Source organism: Oncorhynchus gorbuscha, linkage group LG13 (assembly GCF_021184085.1).
Source record: "Oncorhynchus gorbuscha isolate QuinsamMale2020 ecotype Even-year linkage group LG13, OgorEven_v1.0, whole genome shotgun sequence".
Lineage (NCBI taxonomy): Eukaryota > Metazoa > Chordata > Actinopteri > Salmoniformes > Salmonidae > Oncorhynchus > Oncorhynchus gorbuscha.
In genome coordinates, this window is record NC_060185.1 from 93,463,307 (window position 1) to 93,483,208 (window position 19,902).

At 52.7% G+C, this 19,902-nt stretch overlaps 2 protein-coding genes across 2 annotated transcripts; both read right to left on the minus strand.

Moving 5' to 3' along the window:
• Window positions 1-1,613: 1,613 nt before the first annotated feature.
• Window positions 1,614-4,391, minus strand: LOC123993800 (mucin-5AC-like; the record flags this gene model as incomplete). The annotated part of the gene is made up of 1 exon (XM_046296276.1): window positions 1,614-4,391. A coding segment is annotated over one exon (2,778 nt), but the record flags the coding sequence as incomplete, so codon positions are not given.
• Window positions 4,392-6,066: 1,675 nt separating this feature from the next.
• On the minus strand, window positions 6,067-16,026 carry LOC123993793 (mucin-2-like; the record flags this gene model as incomplete). Its single annotated transcript, XM_046296274.1, has 5 exons — window positions 6,067-6,226; window positions 8,485-9,335; window positions 10,399-11,099; window positions 11,743-12,779; window positions 15,926-16,026. Coding segments are annotated over 5 exons (2,850 nt in total), but the record flags the coding sequence as incomplete, so codon positions are not given.
• Window positions 16,027-19,902: the final 3,876 nt, after the last annotated feature.

Consider the following 19,902-nt stretch of genomic DNA (forward strand, 5'->3'; position numbering starts at 1 on the left):
TGGAGGTGGTAGTGGTAGTGGTAGTGGTAGTGGTAGTGGTAGTGGTAGTGGAGATGGTAGTGGTAGTGGTGGTGGTAGTGGAGGTGGTAGTGGAGTTGGTAGTGGTAGTGGAGGTGGTAGTGGTAGTGGAGGTGGTAGTGGAGGTGGTAGTGGTAGTGGTAGTGGAGGTGGTAGTAGAGGTGGTAGTGGTAGTGGAGGTGGTAGTGGTGGTGGTAGTGGTAGTGGAGGTGGTAGTGGTAGTGGTGGTGGTAGTGGAGATGGTAGTGGAGTGGTGGTAGTGGTAGTGGTAGTGGAGGTGGTAGTGGAGGTGGTAGTGGAGAGTGGTAGTAGAGGTGGTAGTGGTAGTGGAGGTGGTAGTGGAGTGGTGGTGGTAGTGGAGGTGGTAGTGGAGGTGGTAGTGGAGGTGGTAGTGGTAGTGGAGGTGGTAGTGGAGATGGTAGTGGTAGTGGAGGTGGTAGTGGTAGGGAGGTGGTAGTGGTAGTGGTAGTGGAGGTGGTAGTGGAGGTGGTAGTGGTAGTGGTGGTGGTAGTGGAGGTGGTAGTGTAGGTGGTAGTGGAGGTGGTAGTGGAGGTGGTAGTGGTAGTGGTAGTGGTAGTGGAGGTGGTAGTGGTAGTGGAGGTGGTAGTGGTAGTGGTAGTGGAGGTGGTAGTAGTGGTAGTGGTAGTGGAGGTGGTAGTGGAGGTGGTAGTGGAGGTGGTAGTGGAGGTGGTAGTGGTAGTGGAGGTGGTAGTGGTAGTGGAGGTGGTAGTGGTAGTGGAGGTGGTAGTGGAGGTGGTAGTGGTAGTGGTAGTGGGAGGTGGTAGTGGTAGTGGTAGTGGAGGTGGTAGTGGTAGTGGAGGTGGTAGTGGAGTAGTGGTGGTAGTGGAGGTGGTAGTGGAGGTGGTAGTGGTAGTGGAGGTGGTAGTGGTAGTGGAGCTGGTAGTGGAGGTGGTAGTGGTAGTGGTGGTAGTGGAGGTGGTAGTGGTAGTGGAGATGGTAGTGGAGGTGGTAGTGGTAGTGGTAGTGGTAGTGGTAGTGGAGGTGGTAGTGGAGGTGGTAGTGGAGGTGGTAGTGGAGTGGAGGTGGTAGTGGAGTGGAGTGGTAGTAGTGGAGGTGGTAGTGGTGGAGGTGGTAGTGGTAGTGGAGGTGGTAGTGGAGGTGGTAGTGGTAGTGGTGGTAGTGGGAGGTGGTAGTGGAGGGTAGTAGTGGAGGTGGTAGTGGTAGTGGTAGTGGAGGTGGTAGTAGTGGAGATGGTAGTGGAGGTGGTAGTGGTAGTGGAGGTTGGTAGTGGAGGTGGTAGTGGTAGTGGAGGTGGTAGTGGAGGTGGTAGTGGTGGTAGTGGTAGTGGAGGAGGTAGTGGTAGTGGAGGTGGTAGTGGAGGTGGTAGTAGTGGAGGTGGTAGTGGTAGTGGTAGTGGTAGTGGGAGGTGGTAGTGGTAGTGGTAGTGGTAGTGGAGTGGTAGTGGTAGTGGTAGTGGTAGTGGTGGTAGTGGAGGTGGTAGTTGTAGTAGTGGTAGTGGTAGTGGAGATGGTAGTGGAAGTGGTAGTGGAGGTGGTAGTGGAGGTGGTAGTGGAGTTGGTAGTGAAGGTGGTAGTGGAGGTGGTAGTGGAGGTGGTAGTGGAGGTGGTAGTGGAGGTGGTAGTGGAGGTGGTAGTGGAGGTGGTAGTGGTAGTGGTGGTGGTAGTGGAGATGGTAGTGGTAGTGGAGGTGGTAGTGGTATTGGAGGTGGTAGTGGTAGTGGTAGTGGAGGTGGTAGTGGAGGTGGTAGTGGTAGTGGTGGTGGTAGTGGAGATGGTAGTGGAAGTGGTAGTGGAGGTGGTAGTGGAGGTGGTAGTGGAGGTGGTAGTGGTAGTGGAGGTGGTAGTGGTAGTGGAGGTGGTAGTGGTAGTGGTAGTGGAGGTGGTAGTAGAGGTGGTAGTGGTAGTGGAGGTGGTAGTGGAGGTGGTAGTGGAGGTGGTAGTGGAGATGGTAGTGGTAGTGGAGGTGGTAGTGGTAGTGGAGGTGGTAGTGGTAGTGGTAGTGGAGGTGGTAGTAGAGGTGGTAGTGGTAGTGGAGTGGGAGGTGGTAGTGGTAGTGGTAGTGGAGGTGGTAGTGGTAGTGGAGGTGGTAGTGGAGATAGTGGTGGTAGTGGAGGTGGTAGTGGAGGTGGTAGTGGAGGTGGTAGTGGAGATGGTAGTGGTAGTGGAGCTGATAGTGGAGGTGGTAGTGGTAGTGGAGGTGGTAGTGGAGGTGGTAGTGGTAGTGGAGATGGTAGTGGAGGTGGTAGTGGTAGTGGAGCTGGTAGTGGTAGTGGAGGTGGTAGTGGAGGTGGTAGTGGAGGTGGTAGTGGTAGTGGAGGTGGTAGTGGTAGTGGAGGTGGTAGTGGAGGTGGTAGTGGTAGTGGAGGTGGTAGTGGAGGTGGTAGTGGAGGAGGTGGTAGTGGTGGAGGTGGTATTGGTAGTGGAGGTGGTAGTGGAGGTGGTAGTAGTGGAGGTGGTAGTGGTACTGGTAGTGGAGGTGGTAGTAGTGGAGATGGTAGTGGAGGTGGTAGTGGTAGTGGAGTTGGTAGTGGAGGTGGTAGTGGTAGTGGAGGTGGTAGAGTAGGTGGTAGTGGTGGTAGTGGTAGTGGAGGAGGTAGTGGTAGTGGAGGTGGTAGTGGAGGTAGTAGTAGTGGAGGTGGTAGTGGTAGTGGTAGTGGAGGTGGTAGTGGTAGTGGAGGTGGTAGTGGTAGTGGTAGTGGTAGTGGTAGTGGTAGTGGTAGTGGTAGTGGAGGTGGTAGTTGTAGTAGTGGTGGTGGTAGTGGAGATGGTAGTGGAAGTGGTAGTGGAGGTGGTAGTGGTAGTGGTAGTGGTAGTGGTAGTGGTAGTGGTAGTGGTAGTGGAGGTGGTAGTAGAGGTGGTAGTGGTAGTGGAGGTGGTAGTGGTAGTAGTGGTGGTGGTAGTGGAGCTGGTAGTGGAGGTGGTAGTGGAGGTGGTAGTGGAGGTGGTAGTGGTAGTGGAGGTGGTAGTGGAGGTGGTAGTGGTAGTGGAGTTGGTAGTAGAGGTGGTAGTGGAGATGGTAGTGGTAGTGGAGCTGATAGTGGAGGTGGTAGTGGTAGTGGAGATGGTAGTGGAGGTGGTAGTGGTAGTGGAGGTGGTAGTGGAGGTGGTAGTGGTAGTGGAGGTGGTAGTGGAGGTTGTAGTGGTAGCGGAGGTGGTAGTGGAGGTGGTAGTGGTAGTGGAGGTGGTAGTGGAGGTGGTAGTGGTAGTGGAGGTGGTAGTGGAGGTGGTAGTGGAGGTGGTACTGGAGGTGGTAGTGGTAGTGGAGGTGGTAGTGGAGGTGGTAGTAGTGGAGATGGTAGTGGTACTGGTAGTGGAGGTGGTAGTAGTGGAGGTGGTAGTGGAGGTGGTAGTGGAGGTGGTAGTGGAGGTGGTAGTGGTAGTGGTAGCGGTAGTGGTAGTGGAGGTGGTAGTGGAGATGGTAGTGATAGTGGAGGTGGTAGTGGTAGTGGAGGTGGTAGTGGAGGTGGTAGTGGAGGTGGTAGTGGAGGTGGTAGTGGTAGTGGAGATGGTAGTGGTAGTGGAGGTGGTAGAGTAGGTGGTAGTGGTGGTAGTGGTAGTGGAGGAGGTAGTGGTAGTGGAGGTGGTAGTGGAGGTAGTAGTAGTGGAGGTGGTAGTGGTAGTGGTAGTGGAGCTGGTAGTGGTAGTGGTAGTGGTAGTGGAGGTAGTAGTAGTGGAGGTGGTAGTGGAGCTGGTAGTAGTGGAGGTGGTAGTGGAGGTGGTAGTGGTATTGGTAGTGGAGGTGGTAGTGGTAGTGGTGGTTGTAGTGGAGGTGGTAGTGGTAGTGGAGGTGGTAGTGGAGGTGGTAGTGGTAGTGGTAGTGGTAGTGGTAGTGGTAGTGGTAGTGGTAGTGGAGATGGTAGTGGTAGTGGTGGTGGTAGTGGAGGTGGTAGTGGAGTTGGTAGTGGTAGTGGAGGTGGTAGTGGTAGTGGAGGTGGTAGTGGAGGTGGTAGTGGTAGTGGTAGTGGAGGTGGTAGTAGAGGTGGTAGTGGTAGTGGAGGTGGTAGTGGTGGTGGTAGTGGTAGTGGAGGTGGTAGTGGTAGTGGTGGTGGTAGTGGAGATGGTAGTGGAAGTGGTAGTGGAGGTGGTAGTGGAGGTGGTAGTGGAGGTGGTAGTGGAGGTGGTAGTAGAGGTGGTAGTGGTAGTGGAGGTGGTAGTGGTAGTGGTGGTGGTAGTGGAGATGGTAGTGGAGGTGGTACTGGAGGTGGTAGTGGTAGTGGTGGTGGTAGTGGAGATGGTAGTGGTAGTGGAGGTGGTAGTGGTATTGGAGGTGGTAGTGGTAGTGGTAGTGGAGGTGGTAGTGGAGGTGGTAGTGGTAGTGGTGGTGGTAGTGGAGATGGTAGTGGAAGTGGTAGTGGAGGTGGTAGTGGAGGTGGTAGTGGAGGTGGTAGTGGTAGTGGAGGTGGTAGTGGTAGTGGAGGTGGTAGTGGTAGTGGTAGTGGAGGTGGTAGTAGAGGTGGTAGTGGTAGTGGAGGTGGTAGTGGAGGTGGTAGTGGAGGTGGTAGTGGAGATGGTAGTGGTAGTGGAGGTGGTAGTGGTAGTGGAGGTGGTAGTGGTAGTGGTAGTGGAGGTGGTAGTAGAGGTGGTAGTGGTAGTGGAGTGGGAGGTGGTAGTGGTAGTGGTAGTGGAGGTGGTAGTGGTAGTGGAGGTGGTAGTGGAGATAGTGGTGGTAGTGGAGGTGGTAGTGGAGGGTAGTGGAGATGGTAGTGGAGATGGTAGTGGTAGTGGAGCTGATAGTGGAGGTGGTAGTGGTAGTGGAGGTGGTAGTGGAGGTGGTAGTGGTAGTGGAGGTGGTAGTGGAGGTGGTAGTGGTAGTGGAGCTGGTAGTGGTAGTGGAGGTGGTAGTGGAGGTGGTAGTGGTAGTGGAGGTGGTAGTGGTAGTGGAGGTGGTAGTGGAGGTGGTAGTGGTAGTGGAGGTGGTAGTGGAGGTGGTAGTGGAGGAGGTGGTAGTGGTGGAGGTGGTATTGGTAGTGGAGGTGGTAGTGGAGGTGGTAGTAGTGGAGGTGGTAGTGGTACTGGTAGTGGAGGTGGTAGTAGTGGAGATGGTAGTGGAGGTGGTAGTGGTAGTGGAGTTGGTAGTGGAGGTGGTAGTGGTAGTGGAGGTGGTAGAGTAGGTGGTAGTGGTGGTAGTGGTAGTGGAGGAGGTAGTGGTAGTGGAGGTGGTAGTGGAGGTAGTAGTAGTGGAGGTGGTAGTGGTAGTGGTAGTGGAGTGGTAGTGGTAGTGGAGGTGGTAGTGGTAGTGGTAGTGGTAGTGGTAGTGGTAGTGGTAGTGGTAGTGGAGGTGGTAGTTGTAGTAGTGGTGGTGGTAGTGGAGATGGTAGTGGAAGTGGTAGTGGAGGTGGTAGTGGTAGTGGTAGTGGTAGTGGTAGTGGTAGTGGTGGAGTGGTAGTGGAGGTGGTAGTGGTAGTGGAGGTGGTAGTGGTAGTAGTGGTGGTGGTAGTGGAGCTGGTAGTGGAGGTGGTAGTGGAGGTGGTAGTGGAGGTGGTAGTGGTAGTGGAGGTGGTAGTGGAGGTGGTAGTGGTAGTGGAGTTGGTAGTAGAGGTGGTAGTGGAGATGGTAGTGGTAGTGGAGCTGATAGTGGAGGTGGTAGTGGTAGTGGAGGTGGTAGTGGAGGTGGTAGTGGTAGTGGAGGTGGTAGTGGAGGTGGTAGTGGTAGTGGAGGTGGTAGTGGAGGTGGTAGTGGTAGCGGAGGTGGTAGTGGAGGTGGTAGTGGTAGTGGAGGTGGTAGTGGAGGTGGTAGTGGTAGTGGAGGTGGTAGTGGAGGTGGTAGTGGAGATGGTACTGGAGGTGGTAGTGGTAGTGGAGGTGGTAGTGGAGGTGGTAGTAGTGGAGATGGTAGTGGTACTGGTAGTGGAGGTGGTAGTAGTGGAGGTGGTAGTGGAGATGGTAGTGGTAGTGGAGTTGGTAGTGGAGGTGGTAGTGGTAGTGGAGGTGGTAGAGTAGGTGGTAGTGGTGGTAGTGGTAGTGGAGGAGGTAGTGGTAGTGGAGGTGGTAGTGGAGGTAGTAGTAGTGGAGGTGGTAGTGGTAGTGGAGGTGGTAGTGGAGGTGGTAGTAGAGGTGGTAGTGTAGTAGTGGAGGTGGTAGTGGAGGTGGTAGTGGTAGTGGTGGTAGTGGAGGTGGTAGTGGAGGTGGTAGTGGAGGTGGTAGTGGAGCTGGTAGTGGAGGTGGTAGTGGAGGTGGTAGTGGAGGTAGTAGTGGAGGTGGTAGTGGAGGTGGTAGTGGTAGTGGAGTGGTAGTAGTGGAGGTGGTAGTGGAGGTGGTAGTGGAGGTGGTAGTGGAGTGGTAGTGGAGGTGGTAGTGGAGGTGGTAGTGGTAGTGGAGGTGGTAGTGGAGGTGGTAGTGGAGTGGTAGTGGTAGTGGAGGTGGTAGTGGTAGTGGAGGTGGTAGTGGAGGTGGTAGTGGAGGTGGTAGTGGTAGTGGAGGTGGTAGTGGAGGTGGTAGTGGTAGTGGTAGTGGTAGTGGAGGTGGTAGTGGTAGTGGAGGTGGTAGTGGAGGTGGTAGTGGTAGGTGGTAGTAGTGGTAGTGGAGGTGGTAGTAGTGGTAGTGGTAGTGGAGGTGGTAGTGGTAGTGGAGTGGTAGTGGAGGTGGTAGTGGAGGTGGTAGTGGAGGTGGTAGTGGAGTGGTAGTGGAGGTGGTAGTGGAGGTGGTAGTGGTGGTAGTGGAGGTGGTAGTGGTAGTGGAGGTGGTAGTGGAGGTGGTAGTGGTAGGTGGTAGTGGTGGTAGTGGAGGTGGTAGTGGAGGTGGTAGTGGTGGTAGTGGTAGTGGAGGTGGTAGTAGGAGGTGGTAGTGGAGGTGGTAGTGGAGGTGGTAGTGGTAGTGGAGGTGGTAGTGGAGGTGGTAGTGGAGGTGGTAGTGGTAGTGGAGATGGTAGTGGAGTGGAGGTGGTAGTGGAGGTGGTAGTGGTAGTGGTAGTGGTAGTGGAGGTGGTAGTGGAGGTGGTAGTGGAGGTGGTAGTGGAGGTGGTAGTGGTAGTGGAGGTGGTAGTGGAGGTGGTAGTGGAGGTAGTGGTAGTGGAGGTGGTAGTGGAGGTGGTAGTGGAGGGTGGTGGTAGTGGTAGTGGAGGTGGTAGTGGAGGTAGTGGAGGTGGTAGTGGTAGTGGAGATGGTGGTAGTGGAGGTGGTAGTGGAGTGGTAGTGGAGTAGTGGTAGTGGAGGTGGTAGTGGGTAGTGGAGGTGGTAGTGGTAGTGGAGGTGGTAGTGGTAGTGGTGGTGGTAGTGGAGGTGGTAGTGGAGGTGGTAGTGGTAGTGGTAGTGGAGGTGGTAGTGGAGTGGTAGGTAGGTGGTAGGAGGTGGTAGTGGAGGTGGTAGTGGAGGTGGTAGTGGTAGTGGTAGTGGTAGTGGTAGTGGTAGTGGAGGTGGTAGTGGTAGTGGAGATGGTAGTGGAGGTGGTAGTGGTAGTGGAGGTGGTAGTAGAGGTGGTAGTGGAGGTGGTAGTGGAGTGGTAGTGGTAGGTGGTAGTGGAGGTGGTAGTGGTAGTGGAGATGGTAGTGGAGTGGTAGTGGTAGTGGAGGTGGTAGTGGGAGGTGGTAGTGGAGTGGTAGTGGAGGTGGTGGTGGTAGTGGAGGGTAGTGGTAGTGGTAGTGGTAGTGGTAGTGGTAGTGGTAGTGGAGGTGGTAGTGGTAGTGGTAGTGTGGTAGTGGTAGTGGAGGTGGTAGTGGTAGGTGGTAGTGGAGGTGGTAGTGGTAGTGGAGTGGTAGTGGTAGTGGTGGTAGTAGGTGGTAGTGGTAGTGGAGTGGAGGTGGTAGTGGTAGGTGGTAGTGGAGGTGGTAGTGGTGGAGTGTGGTAGGTAGTGGAGGTGGTAGTGGTAGTGGAGGTGGTAGTGGAGGTAGTGGAGGTGGTAGTGGAGGTAGTGGTAGTGGAGGTGGTAGTAGTGGTAGTGGTAGGGAGGTGGTGGTAGTGGAGGTGGTAGTGGAGATGGTAGTGGTGGTAGTGGAGGTGGTAGTGGTAGTGGTAGTGGAGGTGGTAGTGGTAGTGGAGGTGGTAGTGGTAGTGGAGGTGGTAGTGGTAGTGGAGTGGTAGTGGAGGTGGTAGTGGTGGTAGTGGAGGTGGTAGTGGAGGTGGTAGTGGAGGTGGTAGTGGAGGTGGTAGTGGAGATGGTAGTGGTAGTGGAGGTGGTAGTGGAGGTGGTAGTGGTAGTGGAGTAGTGGTAGTGGAGGTGGTAGTGGTAGTGGAGGTGGTAGTGGAGGTGGTAGTGGTAGTGGAGCTGGTAGGTGGTAGTGGAGGTGGTAGTGGAGGTGGTAGTGGAGGTGGTAGTGGAGGTGGTAGTGGTAGTGGAGGTGGTAGTGGAGGTGGTAGTGGTGGTAGTGGAGGTGGTAGTGGAGGTGGTAGTGGAGGAGGTGGTAGTGGTGGAGGTGGTATTGGTAGTGGAGGTGGTAGTGGAGGTGGTAGTAGTGGAGGTGGTAGTGGTACTGGTAGTGGAGGTGGTAGTAGTGGAGATGGTAGTGGAGGTGGTAGTGGTAGTGGAGTTGGTAGTGGAGGTGGTAGTGGTAGTGGAGGTGGTAGAGTAGGTGGTAGTGGTGGTAGTGGTAGTGGAGGAGGTAGTGGTAGTGGAGGTGGTAGTGGAGGTAGTAGTAGTGGAGGTGGTAGTGGTAGTGGTAGTGGAGGTGGTAGTGGTAGTGGAGGTGGTAGTGGTAGTGGTAGTGGTAGTGGTAGTGGTAGTGGTAGTGGAGGTGGTAGTTGTAGTAGTGGTGGTGGTAGTGGAGATGGTAGTGGAAGTGGTAGTGGAGGTGGTAGTGGTAGTGGTGGTAGTGGTAGTGGTAGTGGTAGTGGTAGTGGTAGTGGAGGTGGTAGTAGAGGTGGTAGTGGTAGTGGAGGTGGTAGTGGTAGTAGTGGTGGTGGTAGTGGAGCTGGTAGTGGAGGTGGTAGTGGAGGTGGTAGTGGAGGTGGTAGTGGTAGTGGAGGTGGTAGTGGAGGTGGTAGTGGTAGTGGAGTTGGTAGTAGAGGTGGTAGTGGAGATGGTAGTGGTAGTGGAGCTGATAGTGGAGGTGGTAGTGGTAGTGGAGGTGGTAGTGGAGGTGGTAGTGGTAGTGGAGGTGGTAGTGGAGGTGGTAGTGGTAGTGGAGGTGGTAGTGGAGGTGGTAGTGGTAGCGGAGGTGGTAGTGGAGGTGGTAGTGGTAGTGGAGGTGGTAGTGGAGGTGGTAGTGGTAGTGGAGGTGGTAGTGGAGGTGGTAGTGGAGGTGGTACTGGAGGTGGTAGTGGTAGTGGAGGTGGTAGTGGAGGTGGTAGTAGTGGAGATGGTAGTGGTACTGGTAGTGGAGGTGGTAGTAGTGGAGGTGGTAGTGGAGATGGTAGTGGTAGTGGAGTTGGTAGTGGAGGTGGTAGTGGTAGTGGAGGTGGTAGAGTAGGTGGTAGTGGTGGTAGTGGTAGTGGAGGAGGTAGTGGTAGTGGAGGTGGTAGTGGAGGTAGTAGTAGTGGAGGTGGTAGTGGTAGTGGTAGTGGAGCTGGTAGTAGTGGAGGTGGTAGTAGAGGTGGTAGTGGTATTGGTAGTGGAGGTGGTAGTGGAGGTGGTAGTGGTAGTGGTAGTGGAGATGGTAGTGGAGGTGGTAGTGGAGGTGGTAGTGGAGCTGGTAGTGGAGGTGGTAGTAGAGGTGGTAATGGAGGTGGTAGTAGTGGAGGTGGTAGTGGAGGTGGTAGTGGTAGTGGAGTTGATAGTAGTGGAGGTGGTAGTGGAGATGGTAGTGGAGGTGGTAGTGGAGTGGTAGTGGAGGTGGTAGTGGAGGTGGTAGTGGTAGTGGAGGTGGTAGTGGAGGTGGTAGTGGAGATGGTAGTGGTAGTGGAGGTGGTAGTGGTATTGGAGGTGGTAGTGGTGGTGGTAGTGGAGGTGGTAGTGGTAGTGGAGGTGGTAGTGGAGGTGGTAGTGGAGATGGTAGTGGTAGTGGAGGTGGTAGTGGTATTGGAGGTGGTAGTGGAGGTGGTAGTGGAGGTGGTAGTAGAGGTGGTAATGGAGGTGGTAGTAGTGGAGGTGGTAGTGGAGGTGGTAGTGGTAGTGGAGTTGATAGTAGTGGAGGTGGTAGTGGAGATGGTAGTGGAGGTGGTAGTGGAGTGGTAGTGGAGGTGGTAGTGGAGGTGGTAGTGGAGATGGTAGTGGAGGTGGTAGTAGAGGTGGTAGTGGAGGTGGTAGTAGTGGAGGTGGTAGTGGAGGTGGTAGTAGAGGTGGTAGTGGAGGTGGTAGTAGTGGAGGTGGTAGTGGAGGTGGTAGTGGAGGTGGTAGTGGTAGTGGAGGTGGTAGTGGAGATGGTAGTAGTGGAGGTGGTAGTGGAGGTGGTAGTGGAGGTGGTAGTGGTAGTGGAGGTGGTAGTGGAGGTGGTAGTGGAGGTGGTAGTGGTGGTGGTAGTGGAGATGGTAGTGGTAGTGGTAGTGGAGGTGGTAGTGGAGGTGGTAGTGGAGGTGGTAGTGGTGGAGATGGTAGTGGAGGTGGTAGTGGAGGTGGTAGTGGTAGTGGAGGTGGTAGTAGAGGTGGTAGTAGAGGTGGTAGTGGAGGTGGTAGTAGTGGAGGTGGTAGTGGAGGTGGTAGTGGAGGTGGTAGTGGTAGTGGAGGTGGTAGTGGAGGTGGTAGTGGAGGTGGTAGTGGTGGTGGTAGTGGAGATGGTAGTGGTAGTGGTAGTGGAGGTGGTAGTGGAGGTGGTAGTGGAGGTGGTAGTGGTAGTGGAGATGGTAGTGGTAGTGGAGGTGGTAGTGGAGATGGTAGTGGTAGTGGAGATGGTAGTGGTAGTGGAGGTGGTAGTAGAGGTGGTAGTGGAGGTGGTAGTGGTGGTGGTAGTGGAGGTGGTAGTGGTAGTGGTAGTGGTAGTGGTAGTGGAGGAGGTAGTGGTAGTGGTAGTGGAGGAGGTAGTGGTAGTGGAGATGGTAGTAGAGGTGGTAGTGGAGGTGGTAGTGGTGGTGGTAGTGGTAGTGGAGGAGGTAGTGGTAGTGGTAGTGGAGGAGGTAGTGGTAGTGGAGATGGTAGTAGAGGTGGTAGTGGAGGTGGTAGTGGTGGTGGTAGTGGTAGTGGAGGAGGTAGTGGTAGTGGTAGTGGAGGAGGTAGTGGTAGTGGAGATGGTAGTAGAGGTGGTAGTGGAGGTGGTAGTGGAGGTGGTAGTGGAGGTGGTAGTAGAGGTGGTAGTGGAGGTGGTAGTGGTGGTGGTAGTGGAGGTGGTAGTGGTAGTAGAGATGGTAGTGGAGGTGGTAGTGGTAGTGGAGGTGGTAGTGGAGGTGGTAGTGGTAGTTGTGGTGGTAGTAGAGGTGGTAGTGGAGGTGGTAGTGGTAGTGGAGGTGGTAGTGGAGGTGGTAGTGGAGGTGGTAGTGGTAATGGTAGTAGAGGTGGTAGTGGTAGTGGAGATGGTAGTGGAGGTGGTAGTGGTAGTGGAGGTGGTAGTGGAGATGGTAGTGGAGGTGGTAGTGGAGGTGGTAGTGGTAGTAGTGGTGGTAGTAGGAGGTGGTAGTGGAGGTGGTAGTGGTGGTAGTGGTAGTGGTAGTGGAGGTGGTAGTGGAGGTGGTAGTGGTAGTAGAGGTGGTAGTGGTGGTGGTAGTGGTAGTGGAGGTGGTAGTGGAGGTGGTAGTGGAGGTGGTAGTGGTAGTGGAGATGGTAGTGGAGGTGGTAGTGGTAGTGGAGATGGTAGTGGAGGTGGTAGTGGAGGTGGTAGTGGAGATGGTAGTAGAGGTGGTAGTGGTAGTGGAGATGGTAGTGGAGGTGGTAGTGGAGGTGGTAGTGGAGGTGGTAGTGGTAGTGGAGATGGTAGTGGAGGTGGTAGTGGTAGTGGAGATGGTAGTGGAGGTGGTAGTGGAGGTGGTAGTGGAGGTGGTAGTGGTGGTGGTAGTGGAGGTGGTAGTGGTGGTGGTAGTGGTAGTGGAGGAGGTAGTGGTAGTGGTAGTGGAGGAGGTAGTGGTAGTGGAGATGGTAGTAGAGGTGGTAGTGGAGGTGGTAGTGGAGGTGGTAGTGGAGGTGGTAGTAGAGGTGGTAGTGGAGGTGGTAGTGGTGGTGGTAGTGGAGGTGGTAGTAGAGGTGGTAGTGGAGGTGGTAGTGGTGGTGGTAGTGGAGATGGTAGTAGAGGTGGTAGTGGAGGTGGTAGTGGAGGTGGTAGTAGAGGTGGTAGTGGAGGTGGTAGTGGTAGTAGAGATGGTAGTGGAGGTGGTAGTGGTAGTGGAGGTGGTAGTGGAGGTGGTAGTGGTAGTTGTGGTGGTAGTAGAGGTGGTAGTGGAGGTGGTAGTGGTAGTGGAGGTGGTAGTGGAGGTGGTAGTGGAGGTGGTAGTGGTAATGGTAGTAGAGGTGGTAGTGGTAGTGGAGATGGTAGTGGAGGTGGTAGTGGTAGTGGAGGTGGTAGTGGAGGTGGTAGTGGAGGTGGTAGAGGAGGTGGTAGTGGAGGTGGTAGTGGTAGTGGAGATGGTAGTAGAGGTGGTAGTGGAGGTGGTAGTGGAGGTGGTAGTAGAGGTGGTAGTGGAGGTGGTAGTGGTAGTGGAGATGGTAGTGGTAGTGGAGGTGGTAGTGGAGGTGGTAGTGGTAGTGGAGGTGGTAGTGGAGGTGGTAGTGGAGGTGGTAGTGGTAGTGGTAGTGGAGGTGGTAGTGGAGGTGGTAGTGGTAGTAGAGGTGGTAGTGGTGGTGGTAGTGGTAGTGGAGGTGGTAGTGGAGGTGGTAGTGGAGGTGGTAGTGGTAGTGGTAGTGGAGGTGGTAGTGGAGGTGGTAGTGGTAGTGGAGATGGTAGTGGAGGTGGTAGTGGAGGTGGTAGTGGAGGTGGTAGTGGAGGTGGTAGTGGAGGTGGTAGTGGTAGTGGTAGTGGTAGTGGTAGTGGAGGTGGTAGTGGTAGGTGGTAGTGGTAGTGGAGGTGGTAGTGGAGGTGGTAGTGGTAGTGGTAGTGGAGGTGGTAGTGGAGGTGGTAGTGGAGTGGTAGTGGTGGTAGTGGTAGTGGAGGTGGTAGTGGTAGTGGTAGTGGAGGTGGTAGTGGAGGTGGTAGTGGTAGTGGTAGTGGTAGTGGTAGTGGAGGTGGTAGTGGTAGTGGTGGTGGTAGTGGAGGTGGTAGTGGAGGTGGTAGTGATAGTGGAGGTGGTAGTGGAGGTGGTAGTGGAGGTGGTAGTGGTAGTGGAGTGGTGGTAGTGGAGGTGGTAGTGGAGGTGGTAGTGGTAGTGGTAGTGGAGGTGGTAGTAGAGGTGGTAGTGGTAGTGGTAGTAGTGGTGGTGGTAGTGGAGATGGTAGTGGAAGTGGTAGTGGAGGTGGTAGTGGAGTGTGGTAGTGGTAGGTGGTAGGTGGTAGTGGAGGTGGTAGTGGAGGTGGTAGTGGAGGTGGTAGTGGTAGTGGAGGTGGTAGTGGAGATGGTAGTGGTAGTGGAGGTGGTAGTGGAGGTGGTAGTGGAGATGGTAGTGGTAGTGGTGTAGTGGAGGTGGTAGTGGTAGGTGGTGGTAGTGGAGGTGGTAGTGGAGTGGAGTGGTAGTGGAGGTGGTAGGTGGTAGTGGAGGTGGTAGTGGTAGTGGAGGTGGTAGTGGTAGTGGAGGTGGTAGTGGAGGTGGTAGTGGAGGTGGTAGTGGTAGTGGAGGTGGTAGTGGAGGTGGTAGTGGTAGTGGAGGTGGTAGTGGAGGTGGAGGTGGTGGTGTGGAGGTGGTAGTGGAGGTGGTAGTGGAGGTGGTAGTGGAGTGGTGGAGGTGGTAGGTGGTAGTGGAGGTGGTAGTGGGTGGAGGTGGTAGTGGAGGTGGTAGTGGTAGTGGTAGTGGAGGTGGTAGTGGAGTTGGTAGTGGAGGTGGTAGTGGAGGTGGTAGTGGAGGTGGTAGTGGAGATGGTAGTGGTAGTGGAGGTGGTGGTAGGGTAGTGGTAGTGGAGGTGGTAGTGGTAGTGGTAGTGGTAGTGGAGGTGGTAGTGGAGGTGGTAGTGGAGGTGGTAGTGGAGGTGGTAGTGGAGGTGGTAGTGGAGTGGTAGTGGTAGTGGTAGTGGTAGTGGTAGTGGTAGGGTGGTAGTGGTAGTGGTAGGTGGTAGTGGAGGTGGTAGTTGGTAGTGGAGGTGGTAGTGGAGGTGGTAGTGTGGAGGTGGTAGTGGTAGGTGGTAGTGGAGGTGGTAGTAGTGGAGGTGGTAGTGGAGGTGGTAGTGGTAGTGGAGTTGGTAGTGGAGTGGTAGTGGTAGTGGAGGTGGTAGTAGTAGGTGGTAGTGGTGGTGGAGTGGTAGTGGTAGTAGTGGTGGTGGTAGTGGAGGTGGTAGTGGAGGTGGTAGTGGAGGTGGTAGTGGTAGTGGAGGTGGTAGTGGAGAGGTGGTAGTGGTAGTGGAGATGGTAGTGGAGGTGGTAGTGGAGATGGTAGTGGTAGTGGTAGTGGTAGTGGTAGTGGAGGTGGTAGTGGAGTGGTAGTGGGTAGTGGAGGTAGTGGAGGTGGTAGTGGTAGTGGAGGTGGTAGTGGAGGTGGTAGTGGTAGTGGAGGTGGTAGTGGAGGTGGTAGTGGAGTTGGTAGTGGTAGTGGAGGTGGTAGTGGTGGTGGTAGGTGGTAGGTGGAGGTGGTAGTGGAGGTGGTAGTGGAGGTGGTAGTGGAGGTGGTAGTAGTGGAGGTGGTAGTGGAGGTGGTAGTGGTAGTGGAGGTGGTAGTGGAGGTGGTAGTGGAGGTGGTAGTGGAGGTGGTAGTGGTAGTAGAGGTGGTAGTGGAGGTGGTAGTGGTAGTGGAGATGGTAGTAGAGGTGGTAGTGGAGGTGGTAGTGGTAGTGGTAGTGGAGGTGGTAGTGGTAGTGGAGGTGGTAGTGGAGATGGTAGTAGTGGTGGTGGTGGAGGTGGTAGTGGAGGTGGTAGTGGAGGTGGTAGTGGAGTGGTGGTAGTGGTAGTGGAGGATAGTGGAGGTGGTAGTGGAGGTGGTAGTGGTAGTGGAGAGGTAGTGGAGGTGGTGGTAGTGGAGGTGGTAGTGGAGGTGGTAGTGGAGGTGGTAGTGGAGGTGGTAGTGGTAGTGGTAGGTGGTAGTAGAGGTGGTAGTGGTAGTGGTAGTGGAGGTGGTAGTGGAGTTGGTAGTGGAGGTGGTACTGGAGGTGGTAGTGGTAGTGGAGGTGGTAGTGGAGGTGGTAGTAGTGGAGGTGGTAGTGGTACTGGTAGTGGAGGTGGTAGTGGAGGTGGTAGTAGTGGAGGTGGTAGTGGAGGTGGTAGTGGTAGTGGAGTTGGTAGTGGAGGGTGTGGTAGTGGAGGGAGGTGGTAGAGTAGGTGGTAGTGGTGGTAGTGGAGGTGGTAGTGGAGGTGGTAGGTAGTGGTAGTGGAGGTGGTAGTGGAGGTAGTAGTAGTGGAGGTGGTAGTGGTAGTGGTAGTGGAGCTGGTAGTCGTGGAGGTGGTAGTGGAGGTGGTAGTGGTATTGGTAGTGGAGGTGGTAGTGGAGGTGGTAGTGGTAGTGGTAGTGGTAGTGGTAGTGGAGGTGGTAGTGGAGATGGTAGTGGAGGTGGTAGTAGAGGTGGTAGTGGTAGTGGAGGTGGTAGTGGAGGTGGTAGTGGAGGTGGTAGTGGTAGTGGAGGTGGTAGTGGAGGTGGTAGTGGAGGTGGTAGTGGTAGTGGTAGTGGAGGTGGTAGTGGTAGTGGAGGTGGTAGTGGAGGTGGTAGTGGAGGTGGTAGTAGAGGTGGTAATGGAGGTGGTAGTAGTGGAGGTGGTAGTGGAGGTGGTAGTGGTAGTGGAGTTGATAGTAGTGGAGGTGGTAGTGGAGATGGTAGTGGAGGTGGTAGTGGTAGTAGAGGTGGTAGTGGAGGTGGTAGTGGTAGTGGAGATGGTAGTAGAGGTGGTAGTGGAGATGGTAGTGGTAGTGGTAGTGGAGGTGGTAGTGGTAGTAGAGGTGGTAGTGGAGATGGTAGTAGTGGTGGTGGTAGTAGAGGTGGTAGTGGAGGTGGTAGTGGAAGTGGTGGTGGTAGTGGAGGTGGTAGTGGAGGTGGTAGTGGTGGTGGTAGTGGAGGTGGTGGAGGTGGTAGTGGTAGTGGAGATGGTAGTAGAGGTGGAAGTGGAGGTGGTAGTGGAGGTGGTAATAGAGGTGGTAGTGGAGGTGGTAGTGGTAGTGGTGGTGGTAGTAGAGGTGGTAGTGGTAGTGGTAGTGGAGGTGGTAGTGGAGGTGGTAGTGGTAGTTGTGGTGGTAGTAGAGGTGGTAGTGGAGGTGGTAGTGGTAGTGGAGGTGGTAGTGGAGGTGGTAGTGGTAGTGGTAGTGGAGGTGGTAGTAGAGGTGGTGGAGGTGGTAGTGGAGGTGGTAATAGAGGTGGTAGTGGTAGTGGAGATGGTAGTGGAGGTGGTAGTGGAGGTGGTAGTGGAGTTTGTAGTGGTAGTGGAGGTGGTAGTGGAGGTGGTAGTGGAGGTGGTAGTGGAGGTGGTAGTGGAGGTGGTAGTAGTGGAGGTGGTAGTGGAGGTGGTAGTGGAGGTGGTAGTGGTAGTGGAGGTGGTAGTGGAGGTGGTCGTGGTAGTGGAGGTGGTAGTGGAGGTGGAGGTGGTAGTGGAGGTGGTAGTGGAGTTGGTAGTGGAGGTGGTAGTGGAGGTGGTAGTGGTAGTGGTAGTGGTAGTGGAGATGGTAGTGGAGATGGTAGTGGAGGTGGTAGTGGTAGTGGTAGTGGTAGTGGAGGTGGTAGTGGTAGTGGTAGTGGTAGTGGAGGTGGTAGTGGTAGTGGTAGTGGAGGTGGTAGTGGTAGTGGTAGTGGTAGTGGAGGTGGTAGTGGTAGTGGTAGTGGAGGTGGTAGTGGTAGTGGTAGTGGAGGTGGTAGTGGAGGTGGTAGTGGAGGTGGTAGTGGTAGTGGTAGTGGTAGTGGTAGTGGAGGTGGTAGTGGAGGTGGTAGTGGTAGTGGAGTTGGTAGTGGTAGTGGAGGTGGTAGTGGAGGTGGTAGTGGAGGTGGTATCTCATCAATAAAAACTATGTACACTTTCACTTTTGTGTACTCTCACGTATAATTCTCCTAGGGAAGACTAAAAGCTCTTTTTTGGTATGGTGTCGGTGGGAACATGGGGTAACTGGGGTAAAGCTGGTGGGGTATCTGGGAGTGAAGGGAGGTTTGGGAACAGACAGGCCTTCTATACCAGCTGCATGGTAGATACACCGCCCATTCTTCCCCGTTCTCCTCTCGGCTACAAAAGATAAAAGCCACATCCTGCTGGGTGGCAAAGACACCAGGTGACCGTAGCAACCTGAAGGGTTAGTCAAGTGCTCCCTAATGTGTAAAACCATACCACGCTGTATAGGGACCATTTAAGGGAGGAGTGGGTTGGAGTGGGGTCTTCTCCCTTGGTTTTAACCCGGACCACATAATCTTTGCCTCTGAGTTAGGGACAATAGAATGGGTTTGAAGGTGGCACCACAGTGGCCAACTCTTAAGAAGGGGCCAGGCACTCTGGGCTAGTACTGCACTCGGGTCAGGTTACCTAAGAGGAACAGGACATCTTTAATGAATGGCTGTTGGCCTCACAGGAAACATTGCCCCTCCTCTATTCTGTTTTTTGACAGTCCAATTAGTGGCCAGTGGACACCTCTTGGCTATAGAGTGGGGTAAGCATGAATATTTATTTAGGGGGGAAATAATTGGTTGCTGTGGCTGCCTCTCACAGTTAGGCTACTGCTCACAGCCTGCTAGCAAACTGATGGCCTCCAAGGTACAAACACATCTTAGACCAAAAAGAAGTGTGATTTTGAACATGTCCTCCAAGATGTATAGTTTTGTGTAGTCTGCTAGCTAGAATTTCTAATTTAGCCTACAGCTAGCAGATATGGTTAGCATAGCACTTGCTATAGTTGGCTAGCTACCTGCCTTTATCTTTGGTTTTCTTCAATCTATGAAGTGTTGTTTGTAAATTCATGAGCTCTCATGCCTTATCAAGATAACTGACATAATTAGTTATAGTTCATCATTGTTGCTGATCACAAAATATCCATATAAAGCAACCTTTTTACAGTTCATGTCTAAAACTGATGTCCTATTTAAAGAATTCAACAGCTCTTTTCACAGCCGCTATAAAATGTAACTAGTGTCCTTAGAATCCAGAATTATTCCATGTTTCTACTGACACAAAATATGAATTTGTAATTGTTCTAGGAGAGAAATGGGGCACATTTTACTGTTCTCCATATTATTTGTCTTGGCTTCACAATGGTTTACAATCATTGTAACCAAGGTCCTAAATAAATAAATACAAATCATTGAACTGGCGCTCACAATTTAAAAAGTTAGGAGCAAAACATAAAATCTAGGAGCATCAGAAGATATATAGTACCAGTCAAAAGTTTGGACACACCTACTCATTCAAGGGTTTTTCTTTATTTTTACTATTTTCTATATTGCAGAATAATGGTGAAGACATCAAAACTATGAAATAACACATATGGAATCATGTAGTAACCAATTTTTTTTTAAACAATACAAATACATTTGAGATTTGAGATTTTTCAAAGTAGCCAGCCTTTGCCTTGATGACAGCTTTGCACACTCTTGGCATTCTCTCAACCAGCTTCATGAGGAATGCTTTTCCAACAGTCTTGAAGGAGTTCCTGTTACGCCTGTCGTCGGAAGGCATGGACCAAAGCGCAGCGTGGTAAGTGTTCATGATTTTTATTTATCAAAACACTCGAACAAAATAACAAAGTGAAAGACGAACAGTTCTGTAAGGCAAATCAACTATACAGAAAACAACTACCCACAAAACACACGTGGGAAAAATGCTGCCTAAGTATGATTCCCAATCAGAGGCAACGATAGACAGCTGCCTCTGATTGGGAACCACACTCGGCCAAAAACAAAGAAATAGAAAACATAGAAATAAAGAAACTAGAATGCCCACCCTAGTCACACCCTGGCCTAACCAAAATAGAGAATAAAAAGCTCTCTTTGGCCAGGGTGTGACAGTTATCACATATGCTGAGCACTTGTTGACTGCTTACTCTGCCGTCCAACTCATCCCAAACCATCTAAATTGGGTGGAGGCCAGGTCATCTGATGCAGCACTCCATCACTCTCCTTCTTGGTAAAATAGCCCTTATACAGCCTGGATGTGTGTTGGGTCATTGTCCTGTTGAAAAACAAAGTATAGTCCCACTAAGCGCAAACCAGATGGGATGGCGTATCCCTGCAGAATGCTGTGGTAGCCATGCTGCTTAAGTGTGCCTTGAATTCTAAATGAATCACTGACAGTGTCACCAGCAAAGCACCCACACACCATCACACCTCCTCCTCCATGCTTCACGGTGGGAACCATGGAGATCATCCAAGTAAGTCTCTTCTACTTATTGGCGTCCTTAAGTAATGGTTTCTTTGCAGTAATTTGACCGTGAAGGCCTGATTCATGCAGTCTTCTCTGAACAGTTCATGTTGAGATGTGTCTGTTACTTGAACTCTGTGAATCATTTATTTGGGTTGCAATTTCTGAGGCTGGTAACTGTAATGAACTTATCCTCTGCAGAAGAGGTAACTCTGGGTCTTCCTTTCCTGTGGCGGTCCTCATGACAGCCAGTTTTATCATAGCGCCTCATGGTTTTTGCGACTGTACTTGAAGAAATGTTCAACGTTCTTGAAATGTTCCGTATTGACTGACCTTCATATCTTAAAGTAATGATGGACTGTTGTTTCTCTTTGCTTATTTGAGCTGTTCTTGCCATAATATGGACCACCAAATAGGTATATCTTCTGTATTCCACCCCCTACCTTGTCACAACACAACTGATTAGCTCAAACGCATTAAGAAGGAAAGAAATTCCACAAATGAACTTTTAAGCAGGCACACCAGTTAATTGAAATGCATTCCAGGTGACTACCTCATGAAGCTGGTTGAGAGAATGCCAATAGTAAAGCTGTCATCAAGGTAAAGGGTGGCTACTTTGAAGAATCTCAAATATAAAATATATTATGATTTGTTTAACACTTTTTTGCTTGCTACATGATTCCATATGTGTTATTTCACAGTTTTGATGTCTTCACTATTATTCTACAATGTAGAAAATAGTAAAAATAAAGAAAAACCCAGGAATGAGCAGGTGTGTCC